We start from the raw sequence: 20,748 nt of genomic DNA on the forward strand, positions 1-20,748 counted from the left end.
GCATTCCCTGTCCTGAAGCCACACAAGGGGCATGTATAGTTGGGGCTGCAGGGTGAGAAATGCCTTGGGATGCTTATTACTGGCATGATTCAACAACTTTCCTGGTGAGCTAGCCCTGGTGGGTTCACACTAGGATCAGGACACACCCAAGCTCATCCCTACGGTTAACAAGTCTTTTCTCCTCTGCCTGTTTTTTTTTTTTTTGGCACAACTTCCAGGGTTCAGTGCCTCTTTAAGCTGTATTCTGCATGAATAAAAATAAAACCTTTCTGCAAACCATATTTAAAAAGGCAGCTTACAGTCATTTAAGCTTGCCAAAGTACAAGCAGGCTTATTGTTTTAGGGGACAGAGTCTATTGTAATACAAAATTACACGACAAGTGCAGAAGAATAGGCATCCAGCTAAATTCTCTGCTAGAATTCCACTTGAACCTGGCTTGAATGTTCTTTAATCCATGAGGCCTCTGGCAGCCAAGAAGCCTTCCAGGGATTAGCCAGCAGAGCTTCCATTAAAAACAGCGGCTAATGGGGGCTGTTGCCCTTTAGTTTTGATTTTTGCAAAGTAAAAGAAAATGTACTCCCTAAGGTAGGAGAAGACAAAGATTGTGGGCACAATTGTATGAACAGAGGTGAACAAAGCATGTCTTTTCATAAGCAGCAGAACAAGCTGAACACATTAAAGGCCTAGCAATATTATATTATATAGACTTTATTGCATCAGGAAAACATATTGAAACAATTAAAGTAGAAGATAAAAACATTTATTGAACACAATTATAAGTCTTATCGTGGCATTCTTGTATTGGTAGGCTCTTAAAATCATGTACAAGGGACCCTCATGTCCAACTCAAATAAAATCAATGATTGAACTTTGCAGGAAAACTCATTAAGGGACCAAATTAGTTAAATTAAGGGCCTATAATACAGGTCTTTAAAAATAAAAGAGGCCCTTTCACCACATCCTTCCCTCATTCGTAAACTAAACCTGTATTGGATATACTTACAGAAGTCCACCCTGCCTCTGCATATGAAACTCATTAGCAAGCATTGCAGAGCCATAATTCACTTAGAAAATCAACACTTTCGGGAGTTTCAGATTGTGGGACTTCCAGCATCAGCAGCCCCCCATGGTCCCTATGGACCATCAGGATATTTCTGATAGAAGTGCAAAATCTCATAAAATTTGTATTTTTTTTTTTTTTTTTTAATCTGCATAGCTGCTCAACCATTGAAACTGCATTTAAATTAGTTATGTGAGAATGGGGCAAAATCAAGGGTTCTCAGGCTACATTTTCTGCAGATCAAAGTGTGAATGGGGAAAATACAACATTATGGCTCATAGATGGCACAGAGTACCATAGAAAATATGGTAAGTATGCTCCTCAGCACCATCTAGTGGCCATAAAGTGGTATTTCCACATTCACAATGGGTTTATTTATAATAACATTCAATATGCATAGAAAATAGTCTGAGAACATTTGGTTTTGCCTCATTTGCACAGAATGATTTTATATGTAGCTTCAATGGAAAAAAAGCTATGCAAATTATTTTATAAATACACTTCTAAGTATGTAAACCATAACTGAACTTCTCTTATTTGCTACCCATTGCTCTGTTACACAATTAAAAGCATTTTCTTTTATCTGTTTGAGCAATGCAAAAATCTACCTATTGTGTCAGAAAAACAGAGCTGTCATTTGTTTGTTGCATACTTCCCATCTTATCTCAAGGAGAGTTATTTTCCAGCCCCCAGTTCTCATTTAGGACTACAGAATAATTAGTCTCTAAGTTGTAGATGAGAAAAGTGACAGGATTTCTTTTAGTTCACCAAAAGACAATTGGGCTGCAGCACTGACACCACTTGGTCCACAAATTGTTATCAGCCCATGACTGGACTTAGGAGCTGCTTGTATTTCAGAAATGTACTACACTTGTTTTTTTGCCCTGACAATTTAAAGAAAGGACAATGAGCCTACTATACAGCCAATTTCAGCGCCGATTTTTGAGGTTTCAGTATGTCGAATAGAAACATTCTGATGTTGTGGTGCCTTGCACGGTGGGCCAGAAGTCTCATAATCACATGAAAGTCTCTACTTTCTGGCTGACAAATTTCATTAGGAGTCTTAAATTGGTGCAGTGAGCAAGGCTACTATAAATATACCCAATACAGAATTTGTCTGCCTGTGTTTAGCAGTGATGGTAGAATGTGAGGACAAGGCATCTTTCACGTAACCGTTCTAATTTTCTTTTTTTTCTATGTGACAGCAAGCCGAACCCTACATTTTTTTAAAAATAAAGGTATGAGGACATACTTCCTGAGGTATTTAATTGCTTAATTAAAACTGAACTCTTGGGAAAACAAAAATTCTCCCTTACAGTTGGTCTGCCCCCACAATGCAAGGCTTAAATTAGGTCTAGGGTTCAACAAAAGGCACTTTTGCTTGACCTAATCCTCCCACTCCTGCAGACTTATCTGAACAACAACAATCCCTATAGTCTCCTCTCACCTACGTGGTTTGTCACGGGTCCTCGGACATCATGAAGTCCAATTTAGAGCCCAAAGCCCTGCAAGGGACATGAAGACATGAAGAAAGAGCCCCATAGCTGTAGCGTAGGAGAAAGCACCGGTTACAGAGGACCGGGTAAGTAAAACTGCTTTTTGCCGCCACCTTGACCTAAGCAAGCATTTAACCCCTACAGTATGGCGGGAGCATTTTTGCTCTCTGCAGAGATGCGCTTTAATCAGGTAACCATTGACGTAAATAGAACAAAAAAAGAAAATGGTAATCGGTATGTAGGCATCTGGTATTGCTCTAAAAATGGCCGGATCTGGTAACTGTCATGCCTAGAATGTGTCATGACAATGGACAGAGGCGGATAGGTTCAACATTGCAAACGTGTGATTCTGGAATGAAAACTGCATCAACTAAAATTTCCACTTCAAAATATGCAATCTGTGTACTAAATATTGGGGACAGTAGGAGATGGAAACTAGCTACAAAGCATCAAAGAACAGAACAAGTTCACATCCATGGATCAATATTTAGTCTGGAAAACTAAGGAGAAAACGCTGAGTTTCATTTGAAACTGTGAAAAAAAGAAAAACCCGAATGCTTTAAATAACATGTTTATTAAAAAAAAAAAAAAATAATTAAAGCCATCGATCTCCTGACTTTACACACACAGCCTTTTCACACAAATACCGTTTGATAACAACCACTTCCAAATCAATGCTGCAGTTTTTTTATGAACTTTTATGTAAGCGTTCTAAGATATATTATTTATTCATTGATAGGTGAACAAACACAAACTGCTGCAATACACTGGGGACCCAACATACTTACCCTCGTTATAAAATAATGAAAGAAAGAAAGATAGACACATCTTGCTTGTGAAAATATTTTCAAAGTACAAGGATTTCCAATTAGGAGGAAGATTACCTATGTGTCTATGGCGGTCTGCAGGAAAAGAAATGGGGTTCCTGGGAAGCTGGCCTGGTACATAGAGAATTAATTAAGTGGTAGTAAAGTCTTTCCTAACTATTCCTAAAAATGTCCCCCCCCCCCTCCTCTTACCCATTCAGCATACCCTGTATAAAAAAATTACCCGTGTACTTACCTATTTTTAATTTGCTCTGGTCTGGTCACATGCTCCTGCAGTTCTGGCTACCCTATGCAAGGGAGCACTCAACAGCTGTGGGCTTCCAGAGCCTACCAGGCCCAGATGTTGTTGGCACTTCCTCCTTTTCCCTGCAGCAGCCGCTCTCTGACACAGGGGAGCCGGAGCTGCAGGATCATGTGACCCAGTATGGAGCAGATTAAAAATAGGTAAGCACAGGAGGAAGGAGGAGTGAAAGTTTTTAGGAATAGTTAGAGTTAGGCTTCTCTTCCACTTTAAGGCTGCCATTACAGACATCTTTCTGAAAATAATAGCTGTCTGGCTGTCACTGGTGTCCACAGTTTGAGTCTCTGGCCTGGAATATGTATCTAAAAAGCAAAGTCAAAGTAAAGTCAGAAATCATGCTCTGCATTCTTGTTCTAGGTCACGGACTCAAAGTAAGGAAGATGTTGAATCAACATGACAGCATTTTCAGAAGAAGTTAGAAAAGAGTTAAAAAAAAAAAAAAAACAGTTCTACTCTCCAAGGCGGATGCAGCATCAATGCAATGCTGCATTTGTCTCCCACTACTTCAAAGAATAAGAACAGAGCAATTAAAGACCACTGATGGCTTGGTTCTCAGTCTTCAGTGAGCAGAGAGGCGGTGACTGACTCTCTGCTCTGCCCCTCCAGCACTCACTGGAGTGCCAGGCTGTGAAGGGGCGGGAGCGGCTGGCTTAGGCTCTGAGTGGCTACTGAGAGGCTAAGCCCTATCAATCTACGATGTAATGGAAATGTAATTATTTATTACAGGTAAATATAGCGTTAACAATTTACGCAGTGTATATATGAGGTCCCTAACTCTCATTCATACCTACACACTCTAGGGCCATTTTTGTTAATGGCAGGAGCCAATTACATATCGGCATTCAGGCTGTCATCAACAAGCCAAAATTAAAAATCACAGTTCAGGCTGAAAAGGAGTGAGAACCTTTTTAAACATTTTTTTTTTTATTTACTTACAGTCACAGTTTATAATGAAGCGTTTTGTGGTATATAATAAAAAACATTTATTTTTTCATTACTAAGAAAATCAAGGACCATAAGGAAAATGGGAAGGTGGTTGCACAGGGCACTACAGTAGCATTATAGAGCCATCATGGAAGCAGTTTTGGGATCTTAATTAACTGTTAATAAACAGTGTAATAAAAGGGGAGTTTCCTATTCGGTTTAAAGATAAGATGATGCATGCAAGTTTGATTGATACCAAAATTGTTTGAATGTTAACAGGAACCTGTTATGATATAAATTTACATCTGCTATTGATAACATAATGAAAGAGTCACATGAAGTCCGACATCGGCAGGTGTGGCTTTCTGATCCGACATACACTTTGCCATCTGAGTGTACAAGTGCAGACAGCAACTATACTGATACTATACAACTTATCACACGCTAAAGTTAATCTTCAGAATACCAATAACCAATCTCCCAACCCTCCCTCTACCCATCCTAATATTAGACATTATATTGTTTTTGATCACTTCAAGACCTGGGAAACTGTTGCCTGATGCCGAAAAGCCCAAGCAGCACTTAATAGACCTTAACAGGAAAGTGTAACCCAATCCTGGAGACCATAATGGTGATTGACAGTCTGTCAAAGCCACTGAGAAATGATGGAATGGGGAAAAAGGCAGGTTCCCCTTTACAGGGACCATGAAGAAAAACAAGAGTCAATATTTTGTATAGATGCAGAAATTGTGAGGTAAACTGCACTACATCCAAACAGTGGAGGCAACTTTCCATCTGATGGACTAAATCCTGTTGTCCTGGTTGAGGTCCAAAGCCAAAGTTATTTTAAGAAAAAAAATAAGTTCTGGGTCTCAACGCCACCTTGTCCAAATGCAAGACCAGAAAGGGTTCCTTCAGGATAAGGCCACTTACTGCACAGAGGTGATGCCAATGAAGAATTTAACCCTGTGAGTGAGAGGAGAAAGGGAAAAATCCCTGATTGATTCAAATGGCGGGTTTTAGGGCACCAAGAGAAGCAAATTCAGATCAAGACATCATACAGAAGCTAATAGGGAAAATCACAGAGACAAATCTGCACAAATGTCTTAAGCCAGTGGTCTCTGGAACAAGATCAGAAGCTTCTGAAGGGCAAATATTGATCCAGGCCTACTTGCAACAAAGTCCAGAATTCATTCCACTGAGAATTTTCTGGGCAGAGATTTTTTTGCCTTGTACCAAGTGAAGTATACCTTCCAAGTACAATGATAGGCCTTGCTGGAATTAGACTTCCTAGGCATGCCACAAAACCTGGCCAAGTCTGGAGCTATGAGGACTACCAGAATTCCCTGCAGCTCGATGTTGAGAAACAGTTTAGGAAGGAGTATTAGGGGAGGGAAGGTGAAGATCAGGCTATACTGATCTCAAAGAGCCACCAAGGAATTCACTGCTTCCACTAGAGAATCCCTGTACTTCGAGACAAACCCATCCAGTTTGTTGTTGAACCTAAATGCCAAGGAGGTCACATCTGGGTTTTCCCTACCTGTGACACAGGCACTGAAACACCTCCTAGGTGCAGAGACCATTCCCCCTGACAAAGCTAGATGTATACCACGGTCATGGAGTGTCCAACTCAATCCAAATTAACTGACCCTCTAGTCAGGATGCCCAGTATTGCAAGAACAGACAGATTTCATGTCCCTGGCCCTGACAAGGTGCCCAGGACTCTTCCCCAGCCTGAGAGGCCAGAATCCATTGTAAGGATATCCCAAGATATCGTTAGGAGGGACTTTTCTGAACTCTGCATGGGATTTCTGGGCCCCTAAGCTAAGGACAATCCAGTCTCGGGTTTCAGAGATATTGGCCTGTCCAAGGACCGAATTGACTCGTCTAACAATAGGGTGTTGAGCTCTAGAGGTCCATAGGGGAACTGAGAGTATGGGTCTGCCCTGGAGTCTATCATCAGCCCCAGAACTCTTATGCAGAAATTAAGAGTCTGGTGACTCCTGAACTAATAAGTAAGGAGTCCATGAAACCATGCATGAAAATGGTGAAATTCAACTAGAATAAAGCCAAGGAGGCAGCCATGCCTAACAGAGGGAGTGAAGACTCCAAAAGGTGCAAGGGTTCAGGCTGTCAGTGTCAGGCACCACAGGGGGTGAACTGCAGGCAGCTCCTGAACCATTAGTAGAGTGTGAGCTTGAGGCATTCCGAACAGCAGCACTTTCCACGATGCATCGAGGATCTAAAGGACAATGTAGCACGGGGTACAAAGTGCTTCATGCCAAAAAGAGAACACTGAGCATGTGCAAAAGACTCAGCCCACGATTCCTTTTTTGCTTGCCAGTGTCCAATCCTCCTGTAGGTGGCACTATAGTCCTGAAGTCTCTGAACTCCAGTGTCCCTAACTGGGCGAGGAAGAAAAAAGGATGGAAAAATCTTGGATTGTGGACTTTCAGTGATGATTTCTGAAGAAAGCAACCGATAAGCATGTATCACAAGGCACAGGATAACAAGGTAATATACATGCTTCATGCAGATGAATATTTACTTCTACCTGGAGAACAGCTTTAGTTGAAAAGGCTATGACACTTCCCATTTTTGTCTGGAGCTCTAGAACCTGAACTTGTGTTCACTGTAAATACCCAATAACCGTTTATCTTCTTTAGGCCCATTTCACAATTGTGCAACCTAAAAGTCACACAATGTTGCTGAAATTTTGACTGGACTTGAAGCAATGTCTGTGTAATCTTGAGGTCTATGGACTTTTAAATGCATCAAAGAAATGCATCAAAGTCGCACCAAAGTAGTGCAGGGACTACTTTGAGGTCGCACAGATATGAACAGTACTCATTAGAAATCATGGAGTACAACTTGATGCGACTTTGCAGTCCCAATTCGCAGGACAAGTCGCACAAGTGTGAAAGGAGCCTTACCAAGCTCAGTTAACATACATTTTGTTAAGTGAACAGTCTCTATTTCTTTACTAAATCAACCCTAACAGGTATGCCAAAAGCCAACAGGAACTGTTATCAGATAAAATGCTAGCACAATTAGTTCTTTCTACTTTGGCAGCATGTGGCTAGACTGAAGGCTTAACAACTAAAGCTTCAGTTCCAGATGACTAAAACAAGGAATTTTCCAGAAAAATGGTAAATATTAACGCAGCTGATATTTCCTGGCCCCAAGATAACTATACACTGTACAAACGAAAGAAAATAAAAATACAAAAGATTCCAGTAGATGGCAGTGGTGTGGAGGAGAAGGATCTCCGAGATAGCTGCGTACTTCATTCGATGCACTCACCTTTCCGATGTAGGGTCCTGAGAGTTCAGTGGATACTTTAGCTCGATCACATCTCCGTTTTTCTCTCTCAGTAGACCCTGCTGCTCCGTGTAATACTGCACCAGTTCAGCCAATGTGGCAAACGTCTCTCCACCATACAGGTCATAGAAATCCCCAGTGTTTTGGATTTTGATGTGTGTGACTTCATTGTTCCTCCTGCAGAAATAATAGAGCAATCATTAGATGTATGTGATATTTACGGTCAGTCTGTAAGTGCTCTATAAGGGCAATAACCTCACAAAAGCATTATACTGAATGTATATCAAGTACCCCAGGTATTTTTTCCCATCTAGACTTCTACTCCAAAAATAAAAACACACAATAGTAAAATATGGTGGCAAGCAGAGAAGTGGGACATGTCCAGCTGGACACCATACTGGTTGGCCTCTATCAATCTTTCACCTAAATTAAGGTGACCCCACACAATCTACTATACCAGAAGTAGGTAATGATGAAAAACCTAATCAATCCATTCAATTAGCAATAAATAATCACTTGCCCGACCTAGGGGATGGTAGATCTAGGTCTCTAGTCATACTACTGAATTTTTAGCTTTTCTCCCTACACCTGCCTACACTTAGCATGCAGAATACGATTTTTTTCTACTTGTCCCTATTTACAAGTGCATGCTCAGTCACCTGACACTATATATTCTCTACGCTTAAAAAAGTACATTTTAGCCTATTCATGCATTTTTTGGGCCCATCTGTAAATGCACGATACACATTTTTTTTTTTTTTTTACCGCTTTAACTCCTCCTCTCCCCGCCAAGCCTTTTTTAACCACTTCCCATTTCCACACAGTTGCTTCAGCATCAGATGTACATCATTCCTCTGGCCTAGTTTACTAATTGACTTCTGTATAACTGCCTGTTGGCCTTTTCCAGTTCGATCAGTGCTGTAGGCAACAGTCTGCAGTGCTGATCACGGTTTCAGATGGTGGGAAAGTCTCCCCACTCTCAGAATATAATGATACAGCTGGAGGATTTTCCCATTCACATCAAATGTGTGGATGGGGGGGGAATGGGATTTGTTTCCGGCTGGCTGAACTAAAAAACAAACCCATGGATGGCCAGCCTAAGGGCCAGTTCACACCTATGCGGCAAGTTTTAGGTGCGTTGCATTCACATTACAATTGAGCCCTCTATAACGCGTGTGTAACGGATCAACTGGCACCTCCATTGACGGACGCTCCTAGTGCTTCCCAAGGGCTCCAAGCACTCCACCAGACACCGTAACTGCCTTAGACCCCACGAACCGCCGCAGCTTGGTTAGGGTCTCGCCGTCTCCGGAGGCGCCGCACCGTCACAACCACTAGCTACGGTCCGCACTGCAGGCGGCCGCAAGCATTTGATTGATACAAGCCGGTCTTTCATCTCAAAATGTAAATGCAATTCTGTTTTTACCAATAAAGTAATTGGGATAATGCTCTATTGGCTACTTTTTATATTTTGATATCTGTATGAGCATATCTGCGGGGGAGAGTAAGAAGAGGAGAGAGATTTTAAGATCCCGGCATCCCTTGTAACCATGGTGGGGAAGATTCTGTAATAAGAGTTTACACACGTCGGTGTATATTTACATCTGGTAAGAGGCTGTTATATCTGTTTTTTAACACAAGAGGTGTACAGGTGTGTAACCTTTCCTTCATGGTACCAGGGTGCTATTACTTCAAGGCGTTACACATTCCGCCAATGTATCCCCATCTGCTGGTAAGAGGCTAATCCGGAAGGTGGTGGGAACCCTATGTGTGTCACTGTGCACTCTATTAGATTTTCAACTTTTGGATTTTGTTATTACTGGAGTTTTTACACTGACTTTTTATTTGCATTTAAAAAGGCACGGACATTGATTGCACTGTGGACTTTTTTTGCTGGATTTATATACACTATTGTATTTAATTCACTTGATTTTTCACTAATTTCATGATTGTTATTAACAATTTTGTATATTCATTGGAATCACATACGTTATTAGCACTATATGTGTTTAGCGCACCAGACCAACATTATTTCTCGCCGTCTCCTCTCCCTGGACCTACAACAAGGCTCCAGGTTCCCGTGGGTGAACCTCTCTTTCCCCAGAGAGGGCAGCGGGAACAAGCTCTACACAAGCTCTTACTGGAGCTTCGTGATTATCCAAGGGAGTATGGAAGACCATAGCAATCCCTTGTAGCATATTCCCCCAATAAGAGACAGGACTCTAGATTGAGGGTGAACTAACAACTTTATTGAACAAGAAACAGACTTTTATACAATTTCCCCCCACAAGTTTACCGCCCAGGTGGACCTTGTTGAAAACAGGCCCTGACATTCACAATCCAATGAAAACAGAGTTTTACACTCTCATACAGTGTACACAATCCCTCCCCTCTGCCTGATTACAGAAGCATATGCCGATCAAAGTGTATACAGGAACTAAACAAATTATCTAGCCATCTGGACAGAACAATGTGAGGTCATTAACATCTAACAATGAGACAGGTAAACTTTAACACAATACAAATTCAATTTCAATACACAAATAGGGAAGCCTGTCTGGCATGCAGGGACATGGAATACACACATTATCTAGGAGTCAGACTTCATGGCAATGGGAATAAATCTTCATATTTCTATATGAAGATATTGCTGACAAATATGACTGTCCCATCTGAAGCAATTCAAACCATTCATTATCTGTTTTTCACTTCCAGTGACGGTGAATACCGTCACAGTGTGTTTTCGTGAAAGTGTATCAAAGATGCAGCAAATAGGATTTTTTATTGCACCTCATCTGGGAGGCACATAAAACACACAGGTATGAATTTGGGCCTTCGGCTTCTTTCACACAGGTGGTGGACTTTTACAGGCCCTTTGAAAAGATATTCGTAGCAAATCCTTTTCAGAGGTAGGAGTTTCTTGGTGTCCAGGAGGCAAAACTTCCACCTTTTGATCAGCCGGTTTTTTTTTTTTTTATCCTAATGGGGATTTTACACCAACTTCTGTTCACATGTTTGACAAGCAAACATGACATGGTGACTTAAAAATGCTACAATGCAAAGCATCACAGCAATGTGAATAGACCCGAGTAGCCAACTTGTAGGTAGATGGTCTGGGGATGGTAAAAAAAAAATAAATGTGGATCAACTGGTTATTTTACAGCTCCCTTGCTGCCTGGGCAAATGATGCGTTATACGCTCACCCAGTTTAGGGGACACATCATACATACCCCACAGCTTGCCCCTTTATTCCCAGATTAGAGCAAATATACGCTCACTGGCCACTTTATTGGGTACACCTGTTCAAATGATTGGTAACACAAATTGCAAATCAGCCAATCACATGGCAGCAACTCAACGCAACGCATTTAGAAATGTAGACGTGGTGAAGACAACTTGTTGAAGTTCAAACTGAGCTTTAGAATGGGGAAGAAAAAGGATTTAAGTGACTTTGAACTTGGCATGGTTGTTGGCTCCAAACAGGCTGGTCTGAGTATTTCAAAAACTGATCTACTGGGATTTTCATGCACAACCATCTCTCGGGTTTACAGGGAACAGTCCGAAAAAGAGAAAATATCTAGTGAGTGGAAGTTGTGTGGATGAAAATGCATGGTTGATGTTACAGGAGAATGGGCAGACTAGTTCCAGATGATAGAAAGGCAACAGTAACTCAACTAACCACTGGTTACAACCAAGGTATTCAGAATACCATCTCTGAACACACAACACATGGAACCTTGAAGCAGATGAGCTACAGCAGCAGAAGACCACACCGGGTGCCACTCCTGTCAGCTAAGAACAGGAAACGGAGGCTATAATTCACAGTTTTACTAGAATTGGACAATAGAAGATTGAAAAAATGTTGTCTGGTTTGATAAGTCTCGATTTCAGCTGTGACATTCAGATGGTAGGGTCAGAATTTGGCGTAAACAACATGAAAGTATGGAGCCATCCTGCCTTGTATCAACAGTTTAGGCTGGTGGTGTAATGGTGTGGGGGACGAATATATATTTGATAAACTTTAATGATTCAAACCATCAAACAAATTTTAATATCACACAAAGATAACCCGAGTAAATACAAAATGCAGTTTTTAAATGATGATTTATTTTATTTTATTAAGGGAAAAAAGCTGTCCAAACCTATGTGAAAAAGTAATTACCCCCTAAACTTATTAGCTGATTGTGTCACCCTTAGTGGCAACAACTGCAATCAAGGGTCTGCGATAACCGACAATGAGTCTCTCACATCGCTGTAGAGGAATTTTTGCAGAATTGTTTGTATTCAGCCACACTGAAGGGTTTTAGAGCAAGAGTGGCCTGTTTAAGGTAATGCCACAGCATCTCAATCAGATTTAAGTCCAAACTTTGACTAGGCCACTCCAGAACCTTACTTTTTTTTTGTGCCATTCAGAAGTGGACTTCCTGGTGTGTTTAGGATCATTGTCCTGCTGCATAACCAAAGTGCACTTGAGCTCCCGAACTGATGGCCAGACATTCTCCTTCAGGATTTTCTGTTAGAGAGCAGAATTCATGGTTCCATCAAAGATAGCAAGTCGCCTAGGTCCTGAAGCTGCAAAGCAGTCCCAGAACATCACACTACCGCCGACATGTTTGACTGTTGGTATAAGGTTCTTTTTATAAAATGCTGTGTTAGTTTTATGCCAGATGTAGCAGGACACACACCTTCCAAAAAGTTAAACTTTTGTCTCATCAGTACATTTGTCCACAAGTCTTGGGGAAAATCAAGATGATTTTTGGCAAACGTGAAACAAGCCTTTGTGTTCTTTTTTTGTCAGCAGTGGCTTTCACCTTGAAACTCCCCCATGGATGCCTTTTTAGCACAGTCTCTTTCTTATTGCTGAATCATGAACACTGACCTTAAGAGAGCCAAGTGAGGCCTGCAGTTCTTTAGATGTTGTTCTGGGTTCTTTTATGACCCCTTTTAGAAGTCGTTGTTGTGCTTGGGAGTCATTTTGGTAGGCCTGGATACTCCTGGGAAGGTTCACCACTGTTCCAAGTTTTCTCCATTTGCAGGTAATCTTGGTTTGCTGGAGTCCTAAAACCTTAGAAATTACTTTGTAACCCTTTCCAGACTGATAGAGGTCAACTAATTTTGTTTCTCATCTGTTCTTCAATTTCTTTAGAACACGGCATGATGTATTGCTTTTTTAGATCTTTTAGCATGTTTCACTTTGCCAGACAGCTTCCATTTAGGTAATTTCTTGATTAAACAGGTCTGGCCGTAATCAGGTCTGGGTGTGGCAAGTGAATTTTAACTCCACTTTATTAATGATTTAGCAGGGGAGTAATTACTTTTTCACATACAGTAGGGCCAGGCAAGTTTGATATCTGGATCACTCATGGCAGTAGACTTTTCATCAAGGTGGAGGTCTAGCATCTTACAAAGCTTTTTTCCCTTCAAGGAAAAGCTCACTTTAAAAAAAATAAACACATATTTGTTTGCAGGCAAAAAATGTGCATTTTTTTTATTTTTGAGCCGGTAAAGCATTGCACTAGCGATCAGAAGATCAATGGTGCCATGCAGGTCTCCTGCAGACTGTCAGTGTATCTGCGTGCCCATACACCCCGTCCTGGCAGTTAAAAGGTTAAATCTTAACTGCAACCCCAGCCAAATGTTTTTCGAAATTTTGGATAGATTGGAGCAGGTTTGGAACCTGTATACAGTTTTTATTGCAGTCTATCACTGGGGAGATTTCCCTCACTGCCTCTCCTGGTATCCACATGGTCATTGGTGTAGGACAGTGGTCTCCAAACTGCGGCCCAGGGGTTGGATTTGGCCCTTTGCTTGCCTTTATCAGGCCTTTGGGATAATATCCCTCTCACTGATACAAGACATTACTAGGTAATAGTAACGATAATAGGGCAAAATTCCTGTCACTGATAACAATAGGGCACTATTCCTACCACTGATCCCAATGATGGGGCACTATTCCTACCATTGACCCCAACAATGGGACACTATTCCTCCCACTGACACCAGAGATGGGGCACTATTTCTTTCCCTAATACCAACAATGGGGCATTCTTACTCCCATTGATGCCAGGGTATTTTCTACTCCCGCTGGCCACAGTCCAGCCCCCTCAAAATCTGAAGGACATTAAACTGGCCCTCTGTTCAGAAAGTTTGAAGACCCCTGGTGTAGGACAGTGGAACTCTTAACAGGGACAGAGACCGCAATGAAATCCTGAAGAAGTTCTTACCCATTATTATCTAATAAAAAGATCTATTGTTCTAAAATCTTACCAACAGACTCAAAAAAAAATGAAATAAAATCTGACAAGTGTTTTAAAGCTGGGCATACACTAGCAGAATTTTGTTTTCGAAAAGGTTTCCCAGTTTTCTAATGGAATGGAATTTCTATCGAACTATGAATGTGATTTTCCTAAGCCTACATTTCAAAACTTGCTTATTACATCTAGAATTTCCTTCAAGTAGCAGGTCTGGATGAAATTGTAAGGGTTTTTAAACAAAATGAGTTCACTTAAACAGCTCTAACGAAATTCTCTTTGTGTATGATCCACTTGGACCAATATTTTGAAAAAAATACCTGAAGTTACTCTTTACCACTAACATAGCTACATTTAACCACAGACCTATTGCTCCAATGAGGTCATAGGAAACAGTACGTACCCTGCAACCTGTAAAAGCTAAACCCGATTGGTGACTTATCAGTGAGGCATTCTCGAATAGATTACAGTTTATCTAAGGTTTTTCCAGTTTCCAGTGCAGCTGAACAACCTTTGTTTATATATTTCTTTTTGCAAGTATAGAAGCTATGAATGAATAATAGTTGCATCTGCAACCCAGAGAGATAACAATGAATAATGCATCCAGATCTATAAACCGTAACTGACCACAGAAAATGTTTTCTTTCTTTCTTTGTACCAAAGCTTTTATTCACAAGTTTTATACCATGCAGAACTAGTATGTAAAATTCTTACAGCATTCAAGAAGCAAGTAGGTGTAAGAGTCAGTTCACACCAGGGCGACTCAAAGTCTTCATCGCGGCTTGCAAACCACTTCTCATAACAGAAGTCAATGCAAGTCGCTCTGATTAGAACAGTTCCATTGCACAGAATGGAGCGCTACTTGTCAGGCGACCAAGTCGCCTGACAAGTCGTAGTGTGAACCGGGTCTAAAACTGAACAACAATTACTGCAGTTATGTATTCATTCAAAAACATTGAAATGTAATTTTAAACTCAGCCAAACTTTTTTTTTTTTTAGCCCCGGTTCACACTTATGCGATGCGGGAAGGCTGCGAATCCGCAGCCTGTTCCCGCATCGCAAACGCACCCCCGGCAGTTCACACTGCCATATGCGATACGCTGGGGGTGTCAATGTAATCTTAACGACACCCCCAGTTTGATCGCATATTGCAGTGCGATCTTGCAGTTCGCACAGGATCGGATCGCACAAGTGTGAACCGCTGTGCGATCCAATCCTAATGCGGCTGCAAAAAAGGGTCCTGTGCGTGTTTGCTGCGGGTGCGGTGCGAATTTAGCCATACAAAGTGTATGGCTAAACTCGCACCGCACAGCCGATCGCATGTAATGAAGGAGCAGTGCGCTCCGACATTACATGCGAACGCCGCAGCCGCACAAATAAATATTTAACATTTAACACATAAAAGCTTTTCTGGACACCTATAAAGAGAGCACGGCAGGGCTCTCTCTCTCTCTCTCTCTCTAATATATATATATATATATATATATATATATATATATATATATATATATATATATATATATCACATACACACACACACACACACATACATACAGTGGTGATTGAAAGTTTGGGCACCCCAGGTAAAAATTTGAATTAATGTGCATAAAGAAGCCAAGGAAAGATGGCAAAATCTCCAAAAGGCATCAAATTACAGATTAGACATTCTTATAATATGTCAACAAAAGTTAGATTTTATTTCCATCATTTACACTTTCAAAATAACAGAAAACAAAAAAATGGCGTCTGCAAAAGATTAGGCACCCTGCAGAGTTAATATCTTGTACTGCCCCCTTTGGCAAGTATCACAGCTTGTAAACGCTTTTTGTAGCCAGCCAAGAGTCTTTCAATTCTTGTTTGAGGTACCTTTGCCCATTCTTCCTTACAAAAGTCTTCCAGTTCTTTGAGATTTCTGGGCTGTCATGCACTGCTCTTTTAAAGGTCTTATCCATAGATTTTCAATTATGTTGAGGTCAGGAGATTGTGAAGGCCATGGCAAAACCTTTAGTTTACACCTCTTGATGTAATCCCCCGTGGATTTTGACACGTGTTTAGGATCATTATCCATTTGTAAAAGCCATCCTCTCTAACTTCAGCTTTTTCACAGATGGCATCAAATTACCATCCAAAATTTTCTGAAATTTTATTGAATCCATTTTTCCTTCTACTCGTGAGATGTTCCCTGTGCCACTGGCTGCAATACAACCCCAAAGCATGATTGATTGACCCCAATGCTTAACAGTTGGACAGAGGTTCTTTTCATTAAATTCTGTGCCCCTTCTTCTCCAAACGTACCTTTGCTCATTCCGGCCAAAAAGTTCAATTTTAACCTCATCGGTCCACAGAACTTGTTTCCAAAATGCATCAGGCTTGTCTATATGTTCATTTGCAAATTTCAAACGCTGATTTTTGTGGTGAGGACGTAGTAGAGGTTTTCTTCTGATGACTCTTCCATGAAGACCATATTTGTACAATTATCTCTTTATAGTGGAATAGTGTACCACAACTCCAGTGTCTGCCAGATCTTTCTGGAGGGATCGTGCAGTCAAACGTGGGTTTTGAATTGTTTTTCTCACAATCCTGCGAGCTGTTCTGTCTGATATTTTTCTTGGTCTTCCAGATCTTGCTTTAACTTCCACTGTTCCTGATGACTGCCATTTCTTAATTACATTTCGAACAGAGGATATTGACATCTGAAAACGCTTTGCTATCTTCTTATAGCTTTCTCCAGCTTTGTGAGCGTAAACTATTTTCAGTTTCAGTTTTCTAGACAACTGCTTAGAAGGTCCCATGGTGCCGATTGTTGGGGCAAGGTCAGATGAGTCTGGGCATTTAAAACCTTTGAGATTGACATCACCTGGTCTTCCCAGACGATGATTGAGAACAATCCATGACACTGGTAGGTCTCAGCCTTGCAAAGGGGCAGTGCATGCTATAAATTCTGCAGGGTGCCCAAACTTTTGCAGACACCATTTTTTTGTTTTCTGTAATTTTGAAAAGTGTCAATGATGGAAATAAAATCGAACTTTTGTTGACATATTATAAGAATGTCTAATCTGTAATTTGATGCCTTTTGGAGATTTTTCCATCTTTCCTTGGCTTCTTTATGCACATTAATACAATTTTTTACCTTGGGGTGCCAAACTTTCAATCACTACTATATATATATATATATTATATATTTTATATATATATATATATATATATATATATATATATATATATATATATATATATATATATATATATATATATATATATATATATATATATATATATATATATATATATACACACACACACACACACACACACACACGGTTGCGGACTGAACAAGAGAAATCTAATAGAATCTAATTTTAGCCCTGGCAGGCTTAAAGGTGTCAGTGGGTTACTGTGTGTTTAAAAGAGAAGTATGGGGTTTCCTTTTTCCCCCCATTTATACTTACCTAGGTGGATGCAGCATCTGTCCCCCGGCGCCTCTACACTGAGAACCGAGCGATCGAACACTGCCGATCTCTCGGTTCTGACAGCTCTCCGAGAAGACAGCTGCTGGCTGTCAGTCAGCAGCTCTCTGCTCTGCCTCCTCCTTGCTCATTGGAGTGCTGGGCTGTGGAGGGGGCAGAGCGGCTGACTCAGGCTCACATCGGCTCCCTGAGAGGCTGAGCCGGGTGTCGGTCCAGGCACCTGGGGAAACCAGACCCCGTGGTTGTGATGACGTGGTGCCTGGTCCGACTTCCGTGACATCAGCAGAGAATGGACTTCAGACCACTCTCTGCTGAAAACGGGTCACAGGAGTGCAGAACCAACTGCATTCCTGTGATCCATAGGAGATGTACAGCCAAACTAACTTTGGCTGTACATCTCCTTTAAAGCGGAATTCCGGCCTCAAAATCCACTTCGAGTCATCCGCTTGCTCAGTGTAACCTAAAAAAGAAATGGATAGTCCCGATTTTTTTTTTTCAATTACTTACCTTGATATTGAAGAAAATAGACTTACCTTTCTTCCACTTCCTCCCTCTGCAGCCACGGCTCACGCCATCACTTCCTGCTTACATTGATTTCTGGGAGCTGAACGTCATCACTCCCAGGAATCAATGCGCCTGCACCGGCCCTGCTAGTCAGTTCCGGTGCAGGCGCGTCATTCCCTGCTAAACAGCTTCCGGGCATGCCCAGAAGCTGTGCAGGGATGACGTGCCTGCCCCGGAAGTGACGAGCAGGGCCGGTGCAGGGCATTGTGGGACTGAAGAGGACATGGAAGAGGATGCCGAAGAGGACGCGCTGGCTTCAGCTGCCCACACCTGAAATGGCAGCGCTGGACAAGACATTTTCAAGGTAAGTATTTCTTCTAAAAGGTAAGTGCAACCTGGGACAGTTCAGAGGCTATCCATTATGAAATGTACTAGCCCTGACTGTCCTGGGGGCATTTTTATTGAAAAATAGTTTCCGAGGCCGGAACTCTGTTTTAAGTACTGCTGAAATAGTCAGATGAGTTAGAACAGCTGCATAAGTGCAGGATATGCTTCCTTTTCTCTGTATACATACCATCCTAAAAATGGTATGGGCATAGGAATCTCCCCTTATGGCTATTGTATTAATATCCCAACAGTGACTGCATCTGGTAATTTTCCACCAGATCAAAATTCAAGCCCTTGTTCACACTGAATACCAAATCACATCCTAAATTATGAAAATCCTGTTTTAATTTTCCTTGCACATGACTGGTCATTTGAAGTGAATACAGGTTCAACTTCTCTACCATCAACTTTGCCTCTACAAGTAAATTAATACTATTGGGCTCCATGTACACGGGGTGTTGTAAATGGCCGTTTAGGAGCAGTTGGGCGTTTTTTTCAGAAGCCCCTGAACCCACCTGCATGTTATGTTATCTTATCTGCCCATGTACACAGGGTCGTATACAGTCATTTGCAGGCAGTTGAGTTCAGGGACGTTTTTTGGAACTCCATTATTTGCATTCGAACGTGTGTTTCCCGGCTTTCAAACGCAAAAACGGAACCGAACGTGATGAAGTACGTTCAGCCACGTTATACATTTTTTTTTCTTCCATTCAAAATCAATGGTACCCTATGGGAGCCTATTGATTTGAATGGAAGTCGCACCGCAAGTCGGATCAGGATGATCCGACTTGCGCTGTGAGAATCTTGAGGGGGAACTCCACGCCAAATATGAGGAAAAAAAATGCATGGGGGTCCCGCCCCAGGTTTCAAAGCGGGCCCTTCGGGTCTGGTATGGAATTTGAGGGTAGTCCCACGCCGAAAAAACGGTGTGGGGTCCCCCCAAAATCCATACCAGACCCTTATCCGAGCATGCAGCCCGATAGGGCAGGAAGGGGGAGGGGACGAGCGAGCGCCCCCCCCCTTGGACCATACCAGGCCACATGCCCTCAACATGGGGGGGGTGTTGGTGCTTTGGAGCAGGGGAAGCTCTGCACCCCCCACCTCAAAGCACCTTGCCCCCATGTTGATGGGGACAAGGGCCTCATCCCCACAACCCTGGCCGGTGGTTGTGGGGGTCTGCGGGCAGGGGGTTCATCGGAAACTGGAAGCCCCCTTTAACAAGGGTGGCCCCCCAGATCCCGGACCCCCTATGTGAATGGGTATGGGGTACACTGTACCCCTACCCATTCACCCCATAAAAGGCAGTGTATGGAAATAATGACAGGAGACGTTTTGGAAACGTTATTAAAAATCTTCATCCGGACTTCTCCGCTCTGGTCTTCTCCATCTCCGCTCGTCTTGTCTTCTGCTCTTTTGCTGTCCAATCTTCTGCTCTTATGCCCTCGGCTCTTCTTCCTCCTCCGGTCCTCCTCCGACGCTGTCCCTGGTGATTATGCCGGTCTCTGCAGCTTGTTTTATAGCCATTAGGGGCGTGGCCTCCCAATGACGTCATCGGGAGACCCCACCCCCTCATGTCACAGATGACGTCATATGTGACATGAGGGGGCGTGGCCTCCCGATTACGTCATCGGGAGGCCACGCCCACAATGGCTATATAACAAGCTGCAGAGACCGGCATAATCACCGGCTACCCTCAAATTCCATACCAGACCTGAAGGGCCTGGTTTGGAACCTGGCGGGGACCCCCACGCAGTTTTTTTTTCCCCATTTTTGGCGTGGAGTTCCCCCTCAAGATTCTCACAGCGCAAGTCGCGCCGCAAGTCGGATCATCCTGATCCGACTTGCGGTGCGACTTCCATTCAAATCAATAGGCTCCCATAGGGAACCATTGATTTTGAATGGAGGCAGAAAGAACGCTGCTAAAAGCAACGTGGCCAAACGTGCAATAACGCCAATGGAAAAAGCTACTGAAAGCATGTTTAACAGCTGCTTTTTCCCAGCGTCAGAACTAGCTTTGCAGCACATTTGTTCCCGTGTACATGGAGCCTTAGTTCAGTAAACAACAGGCTTATTTCAGCACTGCTAAAATGTTATCATACTAATAACGTGAAAGGACACCAGCACTCCACCTGCTGGTTGCACAGAACACTACATAATATTAATATCTATGATTTTTTTAAATCCATCATTGTACAGTATTATCTTAAAA

At 42.1% G+C, this 20,748-nt stretch overlaps 1 protein-coding gene across 1 annotated transcript in view; it reads right to left on the minus strand.

The window, feature by feature from the left end:
* Positions 1-20,748, minus strand: part of LOC309568441 (tyrosine-protein phosphatase non-receptor type 11-like) — a 241,965-nt gene that overhangs the window by 55,342 nt on the left and 165,875 nt on the right. Inside the window, exon 3 of the mRNA XM_082274109.1 lies at positions 7,913-8,107. Within this exon, the coding sequence (XP_082130235.1) occupies positions 7,913-8,107 (195 nt within the window). The remainder of the gene's footprint in view (positions 1-7,912; positions 8,108-20,748) is intronic.

This window comes from Pelophylax lessonae (assembly GCF_965119305.1).
Source record: "Pelophylax lessonae genome assembly, chromosome: 12".
NCBI classification, from domain to species: domain Eukaryota; kingdom Metazoa; phylum Chordata; class Amphibia; order Anura; family Ranidae; genus Pelophylax; species Pelophylax lessonae.